At 39.9% G+C, this 17895-nt stretch overlaps 1 protein-coding gene across 1 annotated transcript in view; it reads right to left on the reverse strand.

Moving 5' to 3' along the window:
* Positions 1-7082: 7082 nt before the first annotated feature.
* Positions 7083-17895, reverse strand: part of otud7a (OTU deubiquitinase 7A) — a 62690-nt gene continuing 51877 nt past the window's right edge. The window contains exons 11-13 of the mRNA XM_043228443.1: positions 11921-12035; positions 11111-11195; positions 7083-10879 (exon numbers count right to left, since the gene is read on the reverse strand). Coding sequence (XP_043084378.1) covers positions 9362-10879; positions 11111-11195; positions 11921-12035 — 1718 coding nt within the window. The 3' untranslated portion in view covers positions 7083-9361. The remainder of the gene's footprint in view (positions 10880-11110; positions 11196-11920; positions 12036-17895) is intronic.

The following is a 17895-nucleotide window of genomic DNA, read 5'->3' on the forward strand; positions in this document are numbered from 1 at the left end:
AACAAACTTAAATATCAAATTGCCATTTCACTGTTCGATATTATTTGAGTCTATTTAGAATTAGAATGAAAACTAAGTTTTGCAAGAAATTTTAATTTTCCAGTGGGGTAACATGCTAGGGACAGTAAATGTATTTTTTACCTTTGCCAGTTTTTTTTTTTTTTTTTTAATGCATTCATTTATTTAATATGTCGCCATTTTACTTCACATTGTTTCGTTTTTTTAAATAGTTTTCTTTTTTTTTTTGCAACTAATTACAAATGTATTAATTACTTAAAGCAACTGTATGTAGTTTTATGTGGAAAAGGAAGTAGGACACTCTGAATGCGTCCTTCTTTCACACACATTCGAAGCATGCATTAGTGTATCCTTCGCTGCTAGAGATAACCCACAATTCTTTCCGTCGCCATAAACAACCGTCATTAATTTGAATAATACCGTGCCGGCTAATGTAAACACTAGCGCAGATGTGTTGTTTACAATATAAACGGTTATCTTAAATTACGGTAAAAACTTGAAATCCTCCTCTTTTGATGTCTGTCTAACAGATGTCTGTTGTACAATTTTTTTAAATTACTTTCCAAATTTATAAATAATTTTTTCATCATTTAAGTAACGTGAGAGTGCAAGATGCGTTGGCATAGCAAAGCGATACTTTCTGTTTCCATTCTGCCCGTCCTACGAAGGCCGTCTCATTCCATTTTAGGTTGAGGACACTTTATATAGGCTTCCTACGGAGGATTCGACCTCCAGAGGGCGCAGCCTTGTAAATGAGACACAGCTAATCCATCTGCCGCAAAGCAATCCGCCATTTTTGCGGAATTTGAGAACTGCTCACTAAACTTAAAAAACTCTGACTGTGGACTGTGAGAAGGAAACGGAAACCCTCATGTTTATTAGAAGTCAGTGTACCATCAGAATATTCTGAAACTCAAATTTCGAAGTGAAAAAAACAAAACCTTACATACAGTTGCTTTAATAACGTTTTCTCATTAAGACCACTTTTAAAGGGTTTTTAAACGAATCAGTATATCCGGATGTCACTTTGCGCCACTTGAATGTCCAGCAGTCAATCAGACAGAGACAGAGAGACAGGAAACGCATCATTCATTTCTCTCCCCCTCAGTGAGTGATCATACTGCAGTGGGAGCCAGTGAGTAAGAAAGACAGACCATGTGAGCCCAAAGAACGAACTGTTCCTCTGCTGAATGTGTGTGTGTGTGTGTACAGTGAGTGCTGGTGGGTGGAGGGGTAAGGGGAAAGATTAAAAAGAGAGAGAAAATATCATACTATTTTCTTTTTCTCTCTCTCTTTCTCTATCTGCTTCTGGTTTTCACCAGCTGGGATGCTAAATGGCAGCCTGCGGTCAAATGATGTGAGGCCGGCGATCACTTGACAAGCATTTCATTCAGTTTTGTGGCACAGCGGCTTTAGAGTATTAGCGCTACCGAGTTTAAAACAGAAAGGGGGTGTATGAAGTGCAAATAGAAAAGAAAAGAAGGTGTGTGTGTGTGGGAGACAGAGAGAGGCAGCGAGATAAAGAGTGGGTGAAGCCATGTGGTTGTGCTGGGTGATCAGGACTCGAGCTTCACGAGCTCAGACTGTGAGTGGGCGTCTCTGTCGGTGCCGTCGTGGTGTGAATCTCCTCCGTCCCTCACGTACTCCAGCATGGCAAGGGGGAGGCACCGGGTGGCACTGGCCCGAACTCAAACGATAACCGCTAATACGGGTCTGATCCTGATCACACTCTTACCCACTGGTTCAGGAAATCCTAAAACGATGTAACGCAAGCAAGACTGGTATGAATTTGCATGGCAAATTAACTTACTCTAGATAATTCATCCTAATAAAGGACGTTGTTTACCCAAAATTAAAATGCACTCACCCTCAGGCCATCCAAGATGTAAATGAGTTTGTTTCTCCTCTAAAAAAGGATTTGGTGTAGAGACATTAATTGATGGACTGGAATGGAGTGGTTTATTTTGATGTTTTTATCAGCGGTTTGGACTCTCATTCCGACGGCACCCATTCACTGAAGTGCATCTGTTGGTGGGTGTATGTAAGTGACATTTTAGCCAAATTTTTCGTAATTGGGTGAACTATTGCTTTAAACAGGAAGTCGTGAGAAAGCGGTTTATAATGTACATTACTGTGTACAGCGTTGTTAGTGATAACTGAAATAAAGTTGAAATAAAATAGATTTTAATTTATTAGTAGTTGTAGTATGTTAAAAAAATCTAATTTTTAATTTTTTTGGCAAGTGGGATAGTGTAACACTTTATTTTAAAGTGTCCTTGTCACACGTTACATATAATTATAACAATAATTCATGCGTAGTAATCCTAAAACAAACTCTAATCCTAAACCTAACCGCATAGCTAATTAATCACTCAATACTCAAATATATAACTACACTGTAACCAGAAAACCTTTGAACAAAGTGTAACCATAAGTAAATAAATAAATACCTGTTGAAAGAAAATTATGTAATTAAGACTTATTTTTATAGAATATATCTGATTAATTTCTCTTATACCAATCAATTTGACCAAAAGGAACCATTATCATTCTATTAACAGAAAACTTATTGTCTCTTTGTAGGGCTGAGCTTAAGCCTTCCCGGATGAGACACAGTAAGCAGGGAACATCTTTCTCAGGGGACATACCTCACAGACACTCCTCAACTAGAATCTATAATCTGAACAGGCCCGTGTACACTATATATTTTATGCTGGTCTTTTGCTGGTTTATGCTGATCATGTGCTGGCAAAGAACCAGCATAAATCAACTTAAACCAGCATCTCAGCTTCAAAACATGCCTAACCAGCATAAGCTGTTTTTTTAACAGGGTTGAATGCAAAGTTCTTTCATTTAAGGTGCTGTAAATAATTTTTCATAGCCTTAGAATGCATTGCCTAGTGCCTAGTTAACAATGCAGACAAAAGCTACAATTTTGACGATTTAGCTAAAGTAGCTGAAATGGTAGCATTTTGGTAAGAATGGTTCATAACTTTTCTATTAGTATTAGTATTTGTCTTTCGTCTATTAAAATCGCCTAGACTGATTTGAATATTTAGTCTTTTAAAACTGCAGCTTTGTTGAAGATCTAAAGGTAAAAGCATAGCTAAAACAGCAGCGATCCATTTTCCGTGCTTTTACAGTCAGTCCTCTTGTTTTAATTTAAATGGCCAACGATCTTGGCAGAAAATAAGCATGCATATTTATTAGAGGCTTCATTTCCTCTTTTTAGTCTCATTATGTCAGAGCCAAAACAGACACCGCTGTTACCAACATGAAAGTAAAGATGATAATTAGCGTTTCTGATAAGGGCTTTTGTTGGAAAATTGCTTCCATACAAGTGGCAACGCAGATCACAGGGTGTGTCTCCATCTCTGGGCTTCTCCGGTCTCTGCCAAAAGAGCAAAGCTGTTGATAGTTTCAATTGCAACCATAAATCTGGAGGACACACAAAAAAAGAAAAGACAGTTCTTGTTCTCTTTCTTTGCAGTGTCTCACTGTCTCTTTCAGAAAAAAGGACCCTCCCACCAGTGAGTATTTCGGGTGTTTCCTTTCTTTGCTCGTCTACAGTACATCGCCTCCACAGGGTGGGCTGGTTCACCTGTACAAAGACTTTTATGTTCTCCTTCACTCTTCCTAACGTGTTATGTTTGATACACAGACAAATAGAGTGCAAAATAGGACACGAAAAGGATAAAGATACATCTAAAAATGTTACAGCATCGTCTACTAGGGCTAATGCCAACCTGATAACCCTTGTCCTACAAGAAAAAAAAGCCAAGAAATTGCTTGGGAACACGGTTAGGACAATAACAGGCTGACATGGAAGAGATATATTAGCTTTTAGCACAATGACAGGGTTAATGTATCCATGCTAACCTGATAAGCCCTTGCCTTGACTACTTGATATAGCTAAATAGCCTAAAGAAAAATACAAAAAAATGCTTGGAACATTAAAAAAAAAAAAAAAAAAACAGGTTTGCACGAAATAGATATTTTTAGTTTTTAGAACGCTAGCTGCGCTAATAGCTATGCTAATATGGTAGTTTGCTGTAAACAGAGAACAGAAACAAACAAGCAGCAACAAAATAATAATAGCAATAAAATGTTTGTGAAAATGGTTAGAGGTAAAAGCAGGTTTATGTGGAATAGACAAGTTAGCTACCATGTTAAACAATGATCCCTTCCTGTAAATATTCAACCAAAATGAGTCCTAAGCTAGTCAAAATGCTGATTTACACAGAAAAGCCTGGAAACATGACCCACTGTTACTTTTTTAGATTTTGTTAGACATTGTATCTGTTGTTTTTATTATTTATCACTATTTTTTGAAAGCAAGCTATTCAGCTGCATGTTACTGTGAAATTACCACAGGCAAGCATATTTTACTCTGCTTCGGATAATGCCTGAGAACCCATAGTAAAGTATGGCGTAATGCTTTAATAGCAAGAAATCTGTTTGTGGTATCAACAGTCGGACCGTAAAGTGTGGACTGAGTACAATGGTGCACTATCGCTGCCTTGTGCTGTTATGTACTGTAAGGCACAATAAAGCATTGGCTGCAATGTCACAAGACCTCTAGTCCCAGGAACACATGACAGCATGCCATGCCCCAGCTGAGCTCAGTACACTTTCTCCTTCTTCCTCTCCACCAATGCTGGAAAGAACTGCGTGACCTTATACTGTCTCTCTCTCTCTCGTTTTATTTTTCTTCTCACATTTTTCACATTCTTTTGAGAAACTGTAAGCCGCCGAACAGAAAGTCGGATTATTGACGAGAGACTTCTGAGAAAAAAAATGTGGGCAGGGTGATGTTTTGAAGAGAGCTGTGCACAAACGCAAACTAGGTCATGGGAGAGCCGGGGCCGTTCTGCTGATTGATAGATGGCAGTGTGTCTTTGCATCTCCTTGCGTGCTGCTTTGAGGGGAGATGAGTTCGCGTGCCTTCTTGAAAAGAAAAACATCTTTCCCCTTCTGCTTACCCCTCGAGAGGTCAGGGCCCTACACGTATGTCAGTACTGTTTTGGTTTTCACGTTCAAAACAGAGTACAAGAAGAAGGCTCAGATGTTTCTCCAGAGAAAAAGATCCAAGTAATTTCACGCATTTGTCTTTGAGAGTTTCAGAAGAGAAAACATCTCACATTATACTTGGATTTGCCAAGCATGCAATCAAGCGCCTTCAATTAAACCTCAGAGATTTGAATATGAGCTCATAGGCCGTGTTTGTATGCATGTTTTTATGCACAAATATGATACAAGTTCCAACAATCAGATGCTTTTGATAAATCAAACAGAAGCAGTGCTACACACTGCTGCACTATTGACATGGTGAAATCTGACAGCAACCCCATGGATTGTCATGATTGTCATGACAGGCAAACATTAAAATTACTGAAACAAAACATGAAAACGTTTCCATCTTCAAATAATATTTCCAAAAAAGTGTGTGCATATGCACAGTGCTCATATTTATAAAAAATGTTTTTGATGTTTGGAGGGATGCTAAGAATGAGACATTGAGGTAAGAGGCTTGTGTGAATTTATAGTGTGCTTCTCTTGCTCTGGTTGGATAATTGCCTGATTAGGAAACGAGAAGCCAGCCAGGTTAATTATCAGTGCGCGCTCCTACCGAAATTTGTTTATAGCTAAACATCATATATATGTTTTCTGTTCATACGTTAATTCTATGAATTAAAACATGCATATTCAAGAGATAAACGTAAGGTCATATTTAGGATCATTTCTGTGCAACATTTTATAAATGAGGCCCCCAGAATTTTTTTATTTTCAGTGGAAGTACACAGAGTTACGATCATATGCACAAGTGTAAATTACAGATCTGCTTTAGACTTTGGATGCGTTGTTTTACTTTTGTGGCTAGACCGATATGAGGTCACAAGACCAGCTGTGATTCTAATCAAAACTTCTGTGCAATTAGGGGTGAAATAAGACAATCATAGTGATCATAGTGATGTGACTTTAGGGTGTGTGTGATAGCAGTCTGTGTTGGTGTTGTGTACTAGTGCTTCTGTATGATTAAAGTTAAAATAAGACATTGAAAGTAAAATAAGACATAAAATAAGGACATAGAATCACACTTTTGAAATTCCCATAGTGCCTGCCCATCCTAGGACCACCATGCCTAAATAAAGCATAAATTAAGATAACCTTTATTACTACATTTAAATAAGCACACTACTTGGTATGGTTAGAAAGCCTCCCTCCCCCATTCTAAAGACGTTGATAGCTGGAAAGAATCTTTATGATAGCTGGAATACGGTTCAATTCTTGGGAAAGTGCCCTAGTTTCTGCATCAGCAGAATTATATCTTCTGTACCATGTGCCCTCAGTAAAAAGTGTGGGTGTGTCTCTGATCATTTTGCAAAAACTTGAGACTATCCTGTTTCGCGACCGTCGTAAAAAAACATCTCACACATGAGGCAAATGACATTTGTCGATAACAGATAAGCCACCGTTGCGTTTCGCAATTCAAGAGATTTTGCCCTCTCAAAGGGAGAGGGGCTTAAAATATGCATGACAAAAATTTTAAGGGTGACCCAAATCATTGAGTTATTTACCTCCCGTTCTTTAAAGCGACCTGATTTGAGTTTTAAGTCCCGGGCCTCTAAAATCTTTTGTGTGTAGTATGCAAAGAATGCCCGCCCTCAGTGAACACGCAACACAACTGAGAGTTCATTGTCAGGGCGAGACTTTTCTGGCAGATGTTAAACAGGTGACCGGTGGGGCAGCTGTTTGGTGCTGTGTTTCATGCTAATGGCATGGTCCACGACTGACAGCAACTACTGCAGGGATAGGAAAGCCGGACACCAGTAGATGTGTAGATTTATACGACATTCTATTCCAGTTCTGCGGACTCAATCATATGAGAAGTCAGACAGTCTAATGTGGGTGTTGTATACTGTAGCCTGAAACAGCAGCCGAGGGCGCTGCTCAAATTACAGAACGTTGAGGAAAAACACACACGCAGACACGCAAGTATGCTAGCACATGAGCACACACCTTTCTTCCACGGGAACAATTAAAAGAACCACACAGACACTGTATTTAACAATAAACTAATCTTATTTTGTCTCTTTTTCTTCTGCTATTTACATTGGTACCTAATGTGCAAATTAATAATTTAAAGTAGTGTAAAACTCTCAAATGAATACAAAATCATATTTTACAATTCTAAGACAGTGAGAGTCCATGAGCTTGTCGAATATAAAGGAGGGAGAGGAAAAGCAGGAAGATGGGAAGCGAAAGACACACATGATTGTGGAGGTGTAGAAACGTGGGAAGAGAACGAAGCAGTGGACATCCTTGGCCAGGAAAGACAAAACACTTACAGAGACACGGCGTTGGTTACCTGGACACCGCCACACATCAAAACACAACAAGCTCTGCTCTTATGGTAATCTTGTCCATGAAGTAGAAAAGCACTTGGTTGGGCCTTTGCTTAGCAGAGGCACACAAAGTGGCTAACATGCTAGTCATGCTAGTTGACTTGATTGGTGCAGTTATCTGTAACATCCTGATTTTCTAGCACACAATGAGAACTAGCACTTCGAGCGTGTATGCTTGTTAGCCAGTTAGTAGCTTTGCATGTTGTCGTCTGTGATGGTTTTTGCACTGCTATGGTAAATTTCGGCTTGTACCATTAAATGTCCAATTGTACATTTAGAGATTTGGTCTGGCAATATGTCCTAACCACTCATGATACAACCTGACAAAAAATAAATTAGTTTGTCCAAACTAAATATGACCATGTCAAGCAACATTTAAAATTTTTTGTCTATCGCTTAGTTTCACTGGTTTGCTTTACCCACAGTGCAATCTCATTCTGATCTGATTGGCTGTGAACTTTTTGTGTTACCGAATTTTCATTTTCATTTTACACATGAACATTTTAGCTACTAACATTCCACATTTCAACTAGGACATGATTTTACACCGCTAAACTATGAGAGTCAAAAACCTAAAACGCTTTCAAGAGGTAGATTTGTACCTTTAAATATCCAATTTTACATTAATAGATTTAGATGTTTCTATGTATATTATAATCACAATTGTGTGGTTAAGACTAATATTCCTGAGGACAAATGAAATGGAGGTGAATGACCATTTTGGCACATGAGAGGCTAGCATGGCAGTGTTAGCATGGGTGCTACAGAATGTTGATGAGCAGTTGCCAATTGCTTGTAGCCAAGCTGTGCCATCAGCGAAGGTATAAAACAGTTGACAAAAACACAGTTTCATATGCTTTCCACCTTTAGTCCACTGCTGAAGCATATAAGGGTTTGCATTTCATATATATCCTCAGGTAAGGTGGTTCTTGTAATTTAGCATTCGCTAACATGACTGTGTTAAATATTGCAAATACAGAAAGCAATGAATGGAAGTCAAATGCTTACTGTATCAGATGTCAAGTTCAAGTAGCACACAATAGTGAGGTTTCATTTGATATTATGATGGAATGCAAACCCGCCTATGTAGAGGCTTTATATTACAATATACAGCAGTGTGCATTTATCTGTATGTATATATACATATAAAGGTTGCCTTTATATATATATGTATGTATATATATATATATACCACAAGATCAATCCAAAAGCACACTCTGATATGCCACATATTAAATATTTTCCACCATAATAATTCCTGTACAGCAGACCTATTATAATCTAATCTATATCCCGTAGAATCATATGGGGAAAAGTAGAATATGGCTGACGTCATGAATGCATAGATAAACGGGGGAGGGATGACAGTTGTTACCAAACTTATTGCTTTCAAAAAAATCAGAGTGCTGAACAGTGCATCTCCCTCCCTTTGTAATTATTTTCGATGCACAGCAAATCAATATTATTTAATATTAAGATTCCAAAGAGCTATGCTGTGAAGTATTGCATTATAATGACCTCTGAACAGAGTTTTCCCTTCCATGATTTGGGAAGCTCTGTTAGAGACTAGCGTATGCTTTTACATCTCTTTCTGCAGGTACAAGGAGTTTTACAACAGACTGAGCAAAATGCACAGACGAGAGCTTTTACTCTAGAACAAGTAAAAGATTGAATTAAATCGGACATACGACAAACAATAACACAATCTCTGGCCAAAGCTGTAAACTGATTCTGGTTGCACTTCCTGTCATTGTAAAGCAGTGTTTGTTTGCTATTGAGAGTAAAGTAACAAGAATACAAGGAGGCCGATCTTAAATATAGTAGGAAAATGTTATGCCAGTTCTTTGTATCAGTTGCAAAGTGCAAAAAGGTGGTGGTGTCGCTGATCTTTTTCACACACATTGGGGGTGGCTATATTTGTGTGCACATTTGGAGGGCTATCCAGGTCGGTGCACCTTCACCTCTCGTTCCCTGCGTTTCAGCTCCTCTCTATAACAGTATGAGCAAAAGTTCTCTGTCTCGGGTCGGCCATAGAAGGTGCAGTTCTCCCTCCTGCAACGTTTCTGCTGAAAACAGTACATTGGGCAAACACCACTCTGCCCTTTGGTTTTGTCCTGCCCCAACCAGGCATGGGGCACCGGGTCCTCATCTGCAAACTCCAAACAGTCCCGGATGTCGCCAGTGTTGAAGCCGTTGGTATAAGTGTGGGACTTATGTTCCCCAGGCATGTTGTACGGGAGGGTGTCTACGGCATTAATCGTACGGATACCAGACATGCGGGCTGGGCTGTAGCTCTGAGAGGACAGTGAGCGGTTTTGCTGGGGGTAGGTAGCACAAGTTTTAAGAGTGCCAACCGTTGGCTTGTAAGACTCATCTTGGTAGCTGGATGACTGCACATTGACATCCCTCAGATGAATGACACTGTGCCTCTGGATAGGTGGTGTATGGCTATAGTGAGCTGAAACAGGGACTGGTCCAGGTCTCTTAGCACCATTACTAGGGGAGGAAAAAGGGATAGGGGACATGGAGGATCCTGGGATGGAAGCTGGGATGGGTATTGGGATAGGAGAAGCAGCAAGCTTTGGGCTTCCCCGTTCTTGGACCTTTACAGCCTGGGAAGGATTATGGCTAGGTTGCAACACCGGTGAGCAGCTCTCAGGTGGAGAGCTATCTGAACGCTCCCTTTGGAAAACACTCTCCTGTTCTGGCTTCTTTAGTGCCATCCCATTGGTCTGTGGCTTCTTCTCAGCCTCAGCCTTTCTCTTCTGTTCCTGCTCAGCACTGAAGCGTTCTTGGGCGCTACTCAGGTAGAAGCTGATCATCTCCTCATGGAACTGGTGTCGGTGGCTGGTGAGCAGCAACCCAGCAAAGATGAATTTGCGCTCACCTTGCATGGCTGCCCGAAGTATGTTCAGGCTGAGTTTGACATCTGTGCTGTACTTCCAGTTGTCCAGTGTCCGATCACCCGAGTTTTTGCCTGATCCTGGCGGTCTCTCAACAGGTGAGCTACCAGAAGCACGGTCTGTAGGAGAGGGGCTGGTTGCCTTTTCTGAGGAGGATGTGCTGGCCGACTGGCCTGACTCCTCTTTGCTTCCTTTGCGTGTTTTCGAGTCCTTTTTCTTGGATTTCTGCTCTCCATTCTCTACCGTTCGACCATTTGTTGACGTGGACTTGCTGATCTTGCCATGGACAAGTCCTCCAAGGCCACCCATATTCTTCTTAAGTTTTATACCTAGAGTCTTGCTGAAGCTACCCAGTTTGTTGGCCACTGAGTCTGCCCTTGTTTTGTCTTTGTCCTTTCGTTGCTTGTCCTTGTCCTTCTCTTTAATCGACTTGCCATTATTGATGTTGGAGTTACTGCAAACAGACTCCCGGTCTGAGTCCATGGATTCTGCCAGAGACTGTACATCCTCACCTGCAGAGGCAGTGGGCGACTCGGGCTGAGCCAAGGGAGCCTGTAATAGATAGATCAGCCATTAGGAGTCACCTTTATCAGCAATTCAAACAGTTTAGAAATGGGAAACAACCATGCTCCTGGAGGGCTACCAATGCTTATTTAAGGTTTGCAGGATTACTTAAAAACATATCCAAGTGTGTTGAAGCAGAGCTGGAACTTATGTGTGCAGGAAGGTATCCTTCAGTAGCAGGGTTTGCAACCCCTGTCAACCAATAAATGAATGACTTACCCTTGTTTCAGAAGGAATTCGAATCCATGTTACATTCATGTAGTTGTGCAGAAGGTTTAATTTAGCTTCCAGTGATAGAATAAGACTAGAGAGAGAGAGAGAGGAGAACATGGTCACACATCTCTACTAAAACCTAATTTGTAGCAAAAGGTTTATCAGCTCGAATGAGGTGTTGAATATTCTTGTCATCTCTTACGTGCCAATGAGGGAATGGAAGAAATTACAATCCATTTAAGGCATGCAACTAGGAACTCAATCAGTGCATAAATCTAGTCACCATGGAATGACAGTTTGTATTTATCAGCCCATTATGAAGCCAATGGACTGGGGGCCAAGTGATTACATTTACTTCAGCACAGATGTTTCTTTTGGTTTCAGTTCCTTCTGTAAGTCATGGCTGAGGCAGAGCTGCTGCAATTTATTTATATGCTTTAAGTGGCTGACCTCTGCAAAGTTACTCAGATTTAAAAACAGCCTATACAAGATTTAATGCAAGAATATGCAAGCAATAAAAGTATGGAACATATACAGGCTTTACTGACTGTATGAGTCTTTAAGATATTTCAATCAAGAGGCGATCAACCTCTGTGAGGATAATATGCCCTGTTGCCATGTGCTGGGACAGATTTAGTCCAACTTAATCCCTCATATGGTAGAGATAACATATAGTCAGAGGCCGTTGTTTGGCCTCAATTGACCTTTGTCTTAATTACCCCTCATTTAGATTAGAACCTGCTCATAAGTTATTGCATTTTTCTAAGCTTGCTGCAGGGCTGGATAAAGGATGAGAGAGAAAAAGAGGGGTCTTACTTTGCCAGCTTAGCATTGTCGTTGTCATCCCTCCCCCACTCCCAGTCCCTCCCAGGGTCCACTGCGAAGTGCAACGCTAGCAGCTTGTGCTCAGAGTCGGTCAGCGGGATGACGGCTGGATGGGAGGGACAAAAAGATGAGATGAAAGATTTTAATGTAACGTTCAAAACAAGGTTTCCAAATAGACTAAAGCAAACAGTAGATGTAGTTTTTTCTGGATACTAGGAAAAAAGTGTACTTGTTCATATTACACTGCTTAGCTACTGATTTTTTAAAGATATATTTCACCTAAAAATTAAAGTTCTGTCAATATTTTTGATGTTACGTACGTGTGCCATAGGCATTGTGTCTGATTTATCCGGTGAAGTGTATGAGTGCATAATGGTTTAAATTTATGAACTGTTTTTCACACAAAGTGAATGATGTCAAATATTTACTTTTTAAGATACTTTTTTGCCCAAAAACTATTCTTTTCTAGAATCACCAGTTTCTTTTAAAGAATCATCAGTATGAGAAAACTGCAAAAATGTAAGAAAAAAATCATATTTCCATGATTCCAACACCCTATTTGACAGGAAAAACATTTCAGCATTAATCAAGGGGGATGTTAACCATAAGTTAACAGGCCTGGGTGCGGCACTGTTTCCTAAAAAGAAAATATCACAGCCTTCCATACGTTCTAACTACTTCCCTTTTTCCTTCATTCCCATCACTGTATTTGTCAATGTATCTTACTAGTCTTTTTAACCCACAGGCACCAGGCAGAATGGAAGGGAAAAGAGAGAGTGAGTTAAAAGAAGAGAGATAAAAAGAGAGATTCAGTTCTCATGACTGTTGGAAAATACAGCATGTTTGAACAGAGGACGTTCCAATCCCTTCTGTCACAACCATACAGTCACAAACATGCACACACTGAGAGAACAAACTGTCTCTTCTCCTCATGAACGGCCTGCCCTTTGCCAGGTGACTGCTGGGTAGAACTCACGGTTTACCAATGATGAACATACTGCTCTTCGATGACTCATTTAAATGACACTATGCAGAGTAGGAGTGAGAGACATCGAGTCACAGTAATGAATAAAAGTGTGTGTGAAAGAAAGAAAAGGTCAAGGAAAGAGAAAGTGTTTGTAGTAGGGCTGATAAAATGTAGAAAAAAATCTAATTGTGACATGAATGTGTAAGATGATTATAACACAATATTTACATTCAAGATTTATATTCGAGATACACAGGTATGCACAAGATATAAGGATATGCATTTTAAAACCTGTTATTAAAAAATAGCAGTTTAAATCATAATAGCTCAAAATAATCACTTTTTTTAATTATGCTACCCTAGTTGGTAGAGAAGTGTACCAACTAGCAATTTTCCACAGTAAGACATGAGCATGCTTGAAGCACACTTCCTCCCTGTTGAATTTTCAATCAACACACGACTTTGCCTCCCACCCACGTCTTTTAATTCACAATCCTGGCAACAAGAAGCGCCAAAAATGTCCAGCTGGTCTACTGAACATTCATACAATCCAAAATCTCAGTCCACCCTCTAAGAATTTCCAACTTTTATTCACTTCAAGCACATTTTGTCTTGAATATGTACCTTTCATTCAGTTTCTGAAAGTTTTCTCAAAAAACAAAGGGATTATTATCCACCATGGAATTACAATCTTATATCATTACCATATCATGGTACCAGCACAGTACTTTTTTTTGTGAAGGTTTGGGGAGGATGACAAAAGAAGACAACTGTCACAAATGGCTACATTTTTTGTATTCAAATTCTCCAGTAGAGCTTTGTGAGTCAAACCAAAGAGCACAGAGATGAATCATCAGATTGCACAATTTGTTTTAAAGAAAAGAAAAGGAAAAACAAGAACTGAGGCGCAAATGGCAAAATTAAAGATTTAGATGTAACCCTCAGATGCAGAATGCATTTACTGAAAAACAGGTTGTAACCACTTTTAAATTATATTGAAGCAAACAGATGGCTACATAAGGCAAATTTAGGCTGGGTACTAATGCTGTTTCCACACCTGGCTCAATTGGCGCATATGTTTTGGAACTTGGCACATTTTTAGTTCAAATGGTTTAGGCATATATGAACATGACAATCACATCAAAACAATCATCCGAAATCATCTGGACAAGGTAGTCTCGGCCTGGGACTTTGAAGCGATTCTGACTCAATTATTTCATTTACAATACTCCATGGGAATGAGAGGTCACTGCTATGATGTGCTTCTTGCTGATTGGAGGATCAAAGTCTCTCCTCAGGATTATGAGTAGCCCATTTTAGTTCTACAACAGGAATTTGAAACATTTTTGGAAATAAAGCCAAGACAACACTGAATAAAAGATGAATATATCATTGCGTTCGCAGTCTCAAATCTCATATACAACTATGTTTCTTTAAAAGGAATATTGTTCCAAGACCAACAAAAGATGTTGATCCAAAAAAATATCTAATTTGCCAAAATCATTCACCCCAACCATGACGTTCTTTTCACTGTTATTGAAACACATAAACTCTGGCGCATTTGAGGTTACGAGGTTTCTTCCAGCATTTTGTGGGTCACATTCTTGGGGAGTCACACCAGGAGAAGAAAGATCATCCAAAGTCCAATATGAAAGAAATGTAGGTGGAATTCCCAAAGCAGAGCACACACTGTTCAGAATAACACACAAAATAGTACACGTGGGCATGGACTCATAGACAGGCAACCAACAAGCACCCCATTGTGTTCCCCGTCGCAAACACAGATACAGTTTCCCACCAGAGCGGGGTCAGACGGTGAAGGCTGGAGCTATGTGGAGTTGTGTCCCGACTCCTATACTGCAGCTGTCCTCCCTTCTCTGGCCCGGCATACACACTCACACGCTTCAGCTCGCACTGTTGGGCCGGTTCCAGGTCCAAACACCGCCACTGCCAGTTCTACCCTGAGGGACTGGAGCATAATGTATTTTGTATCCCTTCTGGCAATCGTGTAGACCTGTCCTTGACTGACCCGCCTCAACTGCATACGTTCAAAACTGTGACGTCAGGGCCACTCTCTCTGAAAGAACGAGGGGTGTTGATTCTTCAAGTATCTGTTGGTATTCAGTACCCCTACATTGCCTGTCTATTGTTATAACTGAAATACTTTGACTGGATAAACAACGAGTGATAATGGACGAGTAATCAGGAGATGACGAGACTGCAAATAAGGTCTTTCGCTGAGCACTGCGATAATACAAACAGAAGTTGTTGACAGACAACATTGCTCATGGAGTCTGACATGCTACATTACAAACGCATTACATGCAGAGTTTATTCCGTTGGCACGAGGGAGAGGTTGATGTATGCCGAGTGGGTCTGGCTGCACGAAATGGCACTGCGTCAGGAAAGTTAGGCAATGAGCGGGAATATCTGTCATGTGAGGCATGTGTGATATAATCCTTTTGAGAGTGACTCCCAAAGCATTATTTCCCGGGATCGTTGCGGTTTTTCTTGACTCTCCCCCCTCTGGTGGGTGATATCAATCACTGCAGTTGCACCCACTGAGAAAAACAATTAGTCCGCTTTAGTCACGCGAATCGTGCTTGATGAGGTGTAGATTCAGGAGTTTTTGTTCACAGTTGTGTTTTTTTCAGCCCCTTTCAAACAATAATCGCGAGGCTAAACAAAGCTTCGTCGTGAATCTCCGAAAAAATGTGTGGGAATGTGATTGCCTACATACTTTCCAGAGCCACATAAAACACGCAATCTGTATACGGAAACATCCGTAGGCCTCCTGATGCTCACCGCTGATTGCGATGCGAGAAATCTGGATGTTTTTAACCCAAGCTTGGCGTGAGTTGGTCATGGCACAAGAAGCTTTTTCATTCTTTCAAGATGAAACTTTAAAAGCTGCCTGCCGAATGCCAAAGAAAATAGAGGTCTTCGTAAAGCTGGACAGGCGCGTCTTAAAATAGCAACGCACGTTTCCTATTGGTTGACTGGTGTCATATAAAGTGTAACCACAGAAAAATGAAGGTGCATTAAAGAAGTGCTAGCATGGCACGTCACAGGTAAACCATTCAGTATGTCTACAACGAGCAGGAAAATCTCAGGGAAAAAAACACTTCAAAAGGGCCCTAAATCACCAGAAGAGTTTAAAATCAGTGACATATTACAATTACCCTGTGGTTAACAGAAGATTACAAGTGGAAAAAGAGAAAAGTTGATGAAAGATATTTGACCACATTTTGTTCTCCTTGACAAATACTTTCAGCTAATGGCTAATCTTAAGGAACAGGGAAAAGTTTGCAGTCTAGTGATGATTTCATGAAGGGACTGAACAACAACAACAACACACACACACACACACACACACACACACACACACACACATATATATATATATATATATCTGTAAGCTGTAGAGTTACAGTATAGCAAATACAATTTGCTTAATAGACCCAATGTAAAGTCCCCACCAAGATAAAATAACTGTCTGAAACTGCTCCATATTCCCTATATAGGGTGTTTGCCATTTTAAGGTGCTGGCCGAATTTTGAGTTGAATGACTTAATTTTTCTTAATACGTTCGCTATACCCACAAAGTACTGATATTAAGTGTACAATCACTAATAATACAATATATTATGCGGACATTTACTGAGTTAGAAATTTACTGAGGTGGCATTGCTATTAACTCACAAAAGATGATAGGGAGGTGATGATAATTTAGTGGATGATTTTAAAGATATTGGCTAATCACCTGTATGTAGTGTATTCATTATAATGTAAAATTAACTTACTGATATTGTGCACTCAACTGCCATACACTATATAGGGATTAATGAATGAGCAAATGAGTGTATAAGTGAGCAATTTTGAACACAGCTGTCTGAACATCCAGTTTTAATGTTTTATGAAGAATAACAAGAGCATAAAGAGCCTAAAAGAGTAAATACACTGTAAACTCACTTTTTTGCATGTTTTTTTTCCCAGTGTAAACACATTTTCTATTCCTAATGAATTTGAACTAAACATACTGAAAGGGTTGTCCTTTCTTTCTTTCTTAAGCTTTAATTTACATTAAAGCTGTTAATGATGCTATTTTCTAGTCAGTAGAATGTGGTATTAGGGTGGGGCCTTTTTCATTCTAAATGATGATTGGACAAAAAAATGTACCCGCCCACAAGTGCATGATGAGTCATCAATATTTTTGCTCTGCTTTTCAAGAAAAGAAAAAAAAATTCAATGTGCAAATGTACTAAAAAGCAATTATTTTAGTAACGTTTAGAAGTACACTGATTTATAAATGTTAGCTTCAAAGCTAACATACATTGAAAGCCGCAAGTGAAAAATTTCACGGGTCTTTTGAAACAACTCTCTCTCGACTTCACACACACACAAGAGTCTCAGTGTTCTCGGGAAACCGCTGGCACCTGAACACACACTGGGCAGACGGGCACTCCCTGGCAGACCCGAGCGGAAGATCCGGGGGGGAGGGGGTATCACCACCAAGACAGCCACACAGAGACAGACTCTCCGTCGGGAAGTGGAAGAAGGGAGGTAGGGGTTTGGGAGGAGCAGATTAGGGCCTAAACCACATGCATCTGCCCTAAATGGTAGAGGCCAAGCGGTTCTTTAGGGATGGAGAGAGAGAGAAAGAAAGAAAGCGAAAGGTAAGAATAGAATCAAGGGAAATGAGTCAGAAGGAGATGCCTTATTGTGTGAATGTGTGCATTTGTGTAAAAGGAGTGGTAAACGTGCATATGGGGCCTCATGGTGCTAACCGTCTCCAGACATACGTCAACAGATGACCTCATTCAGCTCAGAGGAAACCAAGGTCCTTCATCTCACTGCATAGCATGGGCAGTGTTAGATGTATTTTTAAAGTTTTAGATTTTGGGTCAAAGGGCTTTAAAGTTACCAGTAGTTTTAGGAAACAAACTGTAATCTTTAATTGTTAAACTTTTTCTTTCACTTTAGGAAAAGAAAATGTACA

This window comes from Puntigrus tetrazona, chromosome 25 (assembly GCF_018831695.1).
Source record: "Puntigrus tetrazona isolate hp1 chromosome 25, ASM1883169v1, whole genome shotgun sequence".
In the NCBI taxonomy this organism is placed as follows: domain Eukaryota; kingdom Metazoa; phylum Chordata; class Actinopteri; order Cypriniformes; family Cyprinidae; genus Puntigrus; species Puntigrus tetrazona.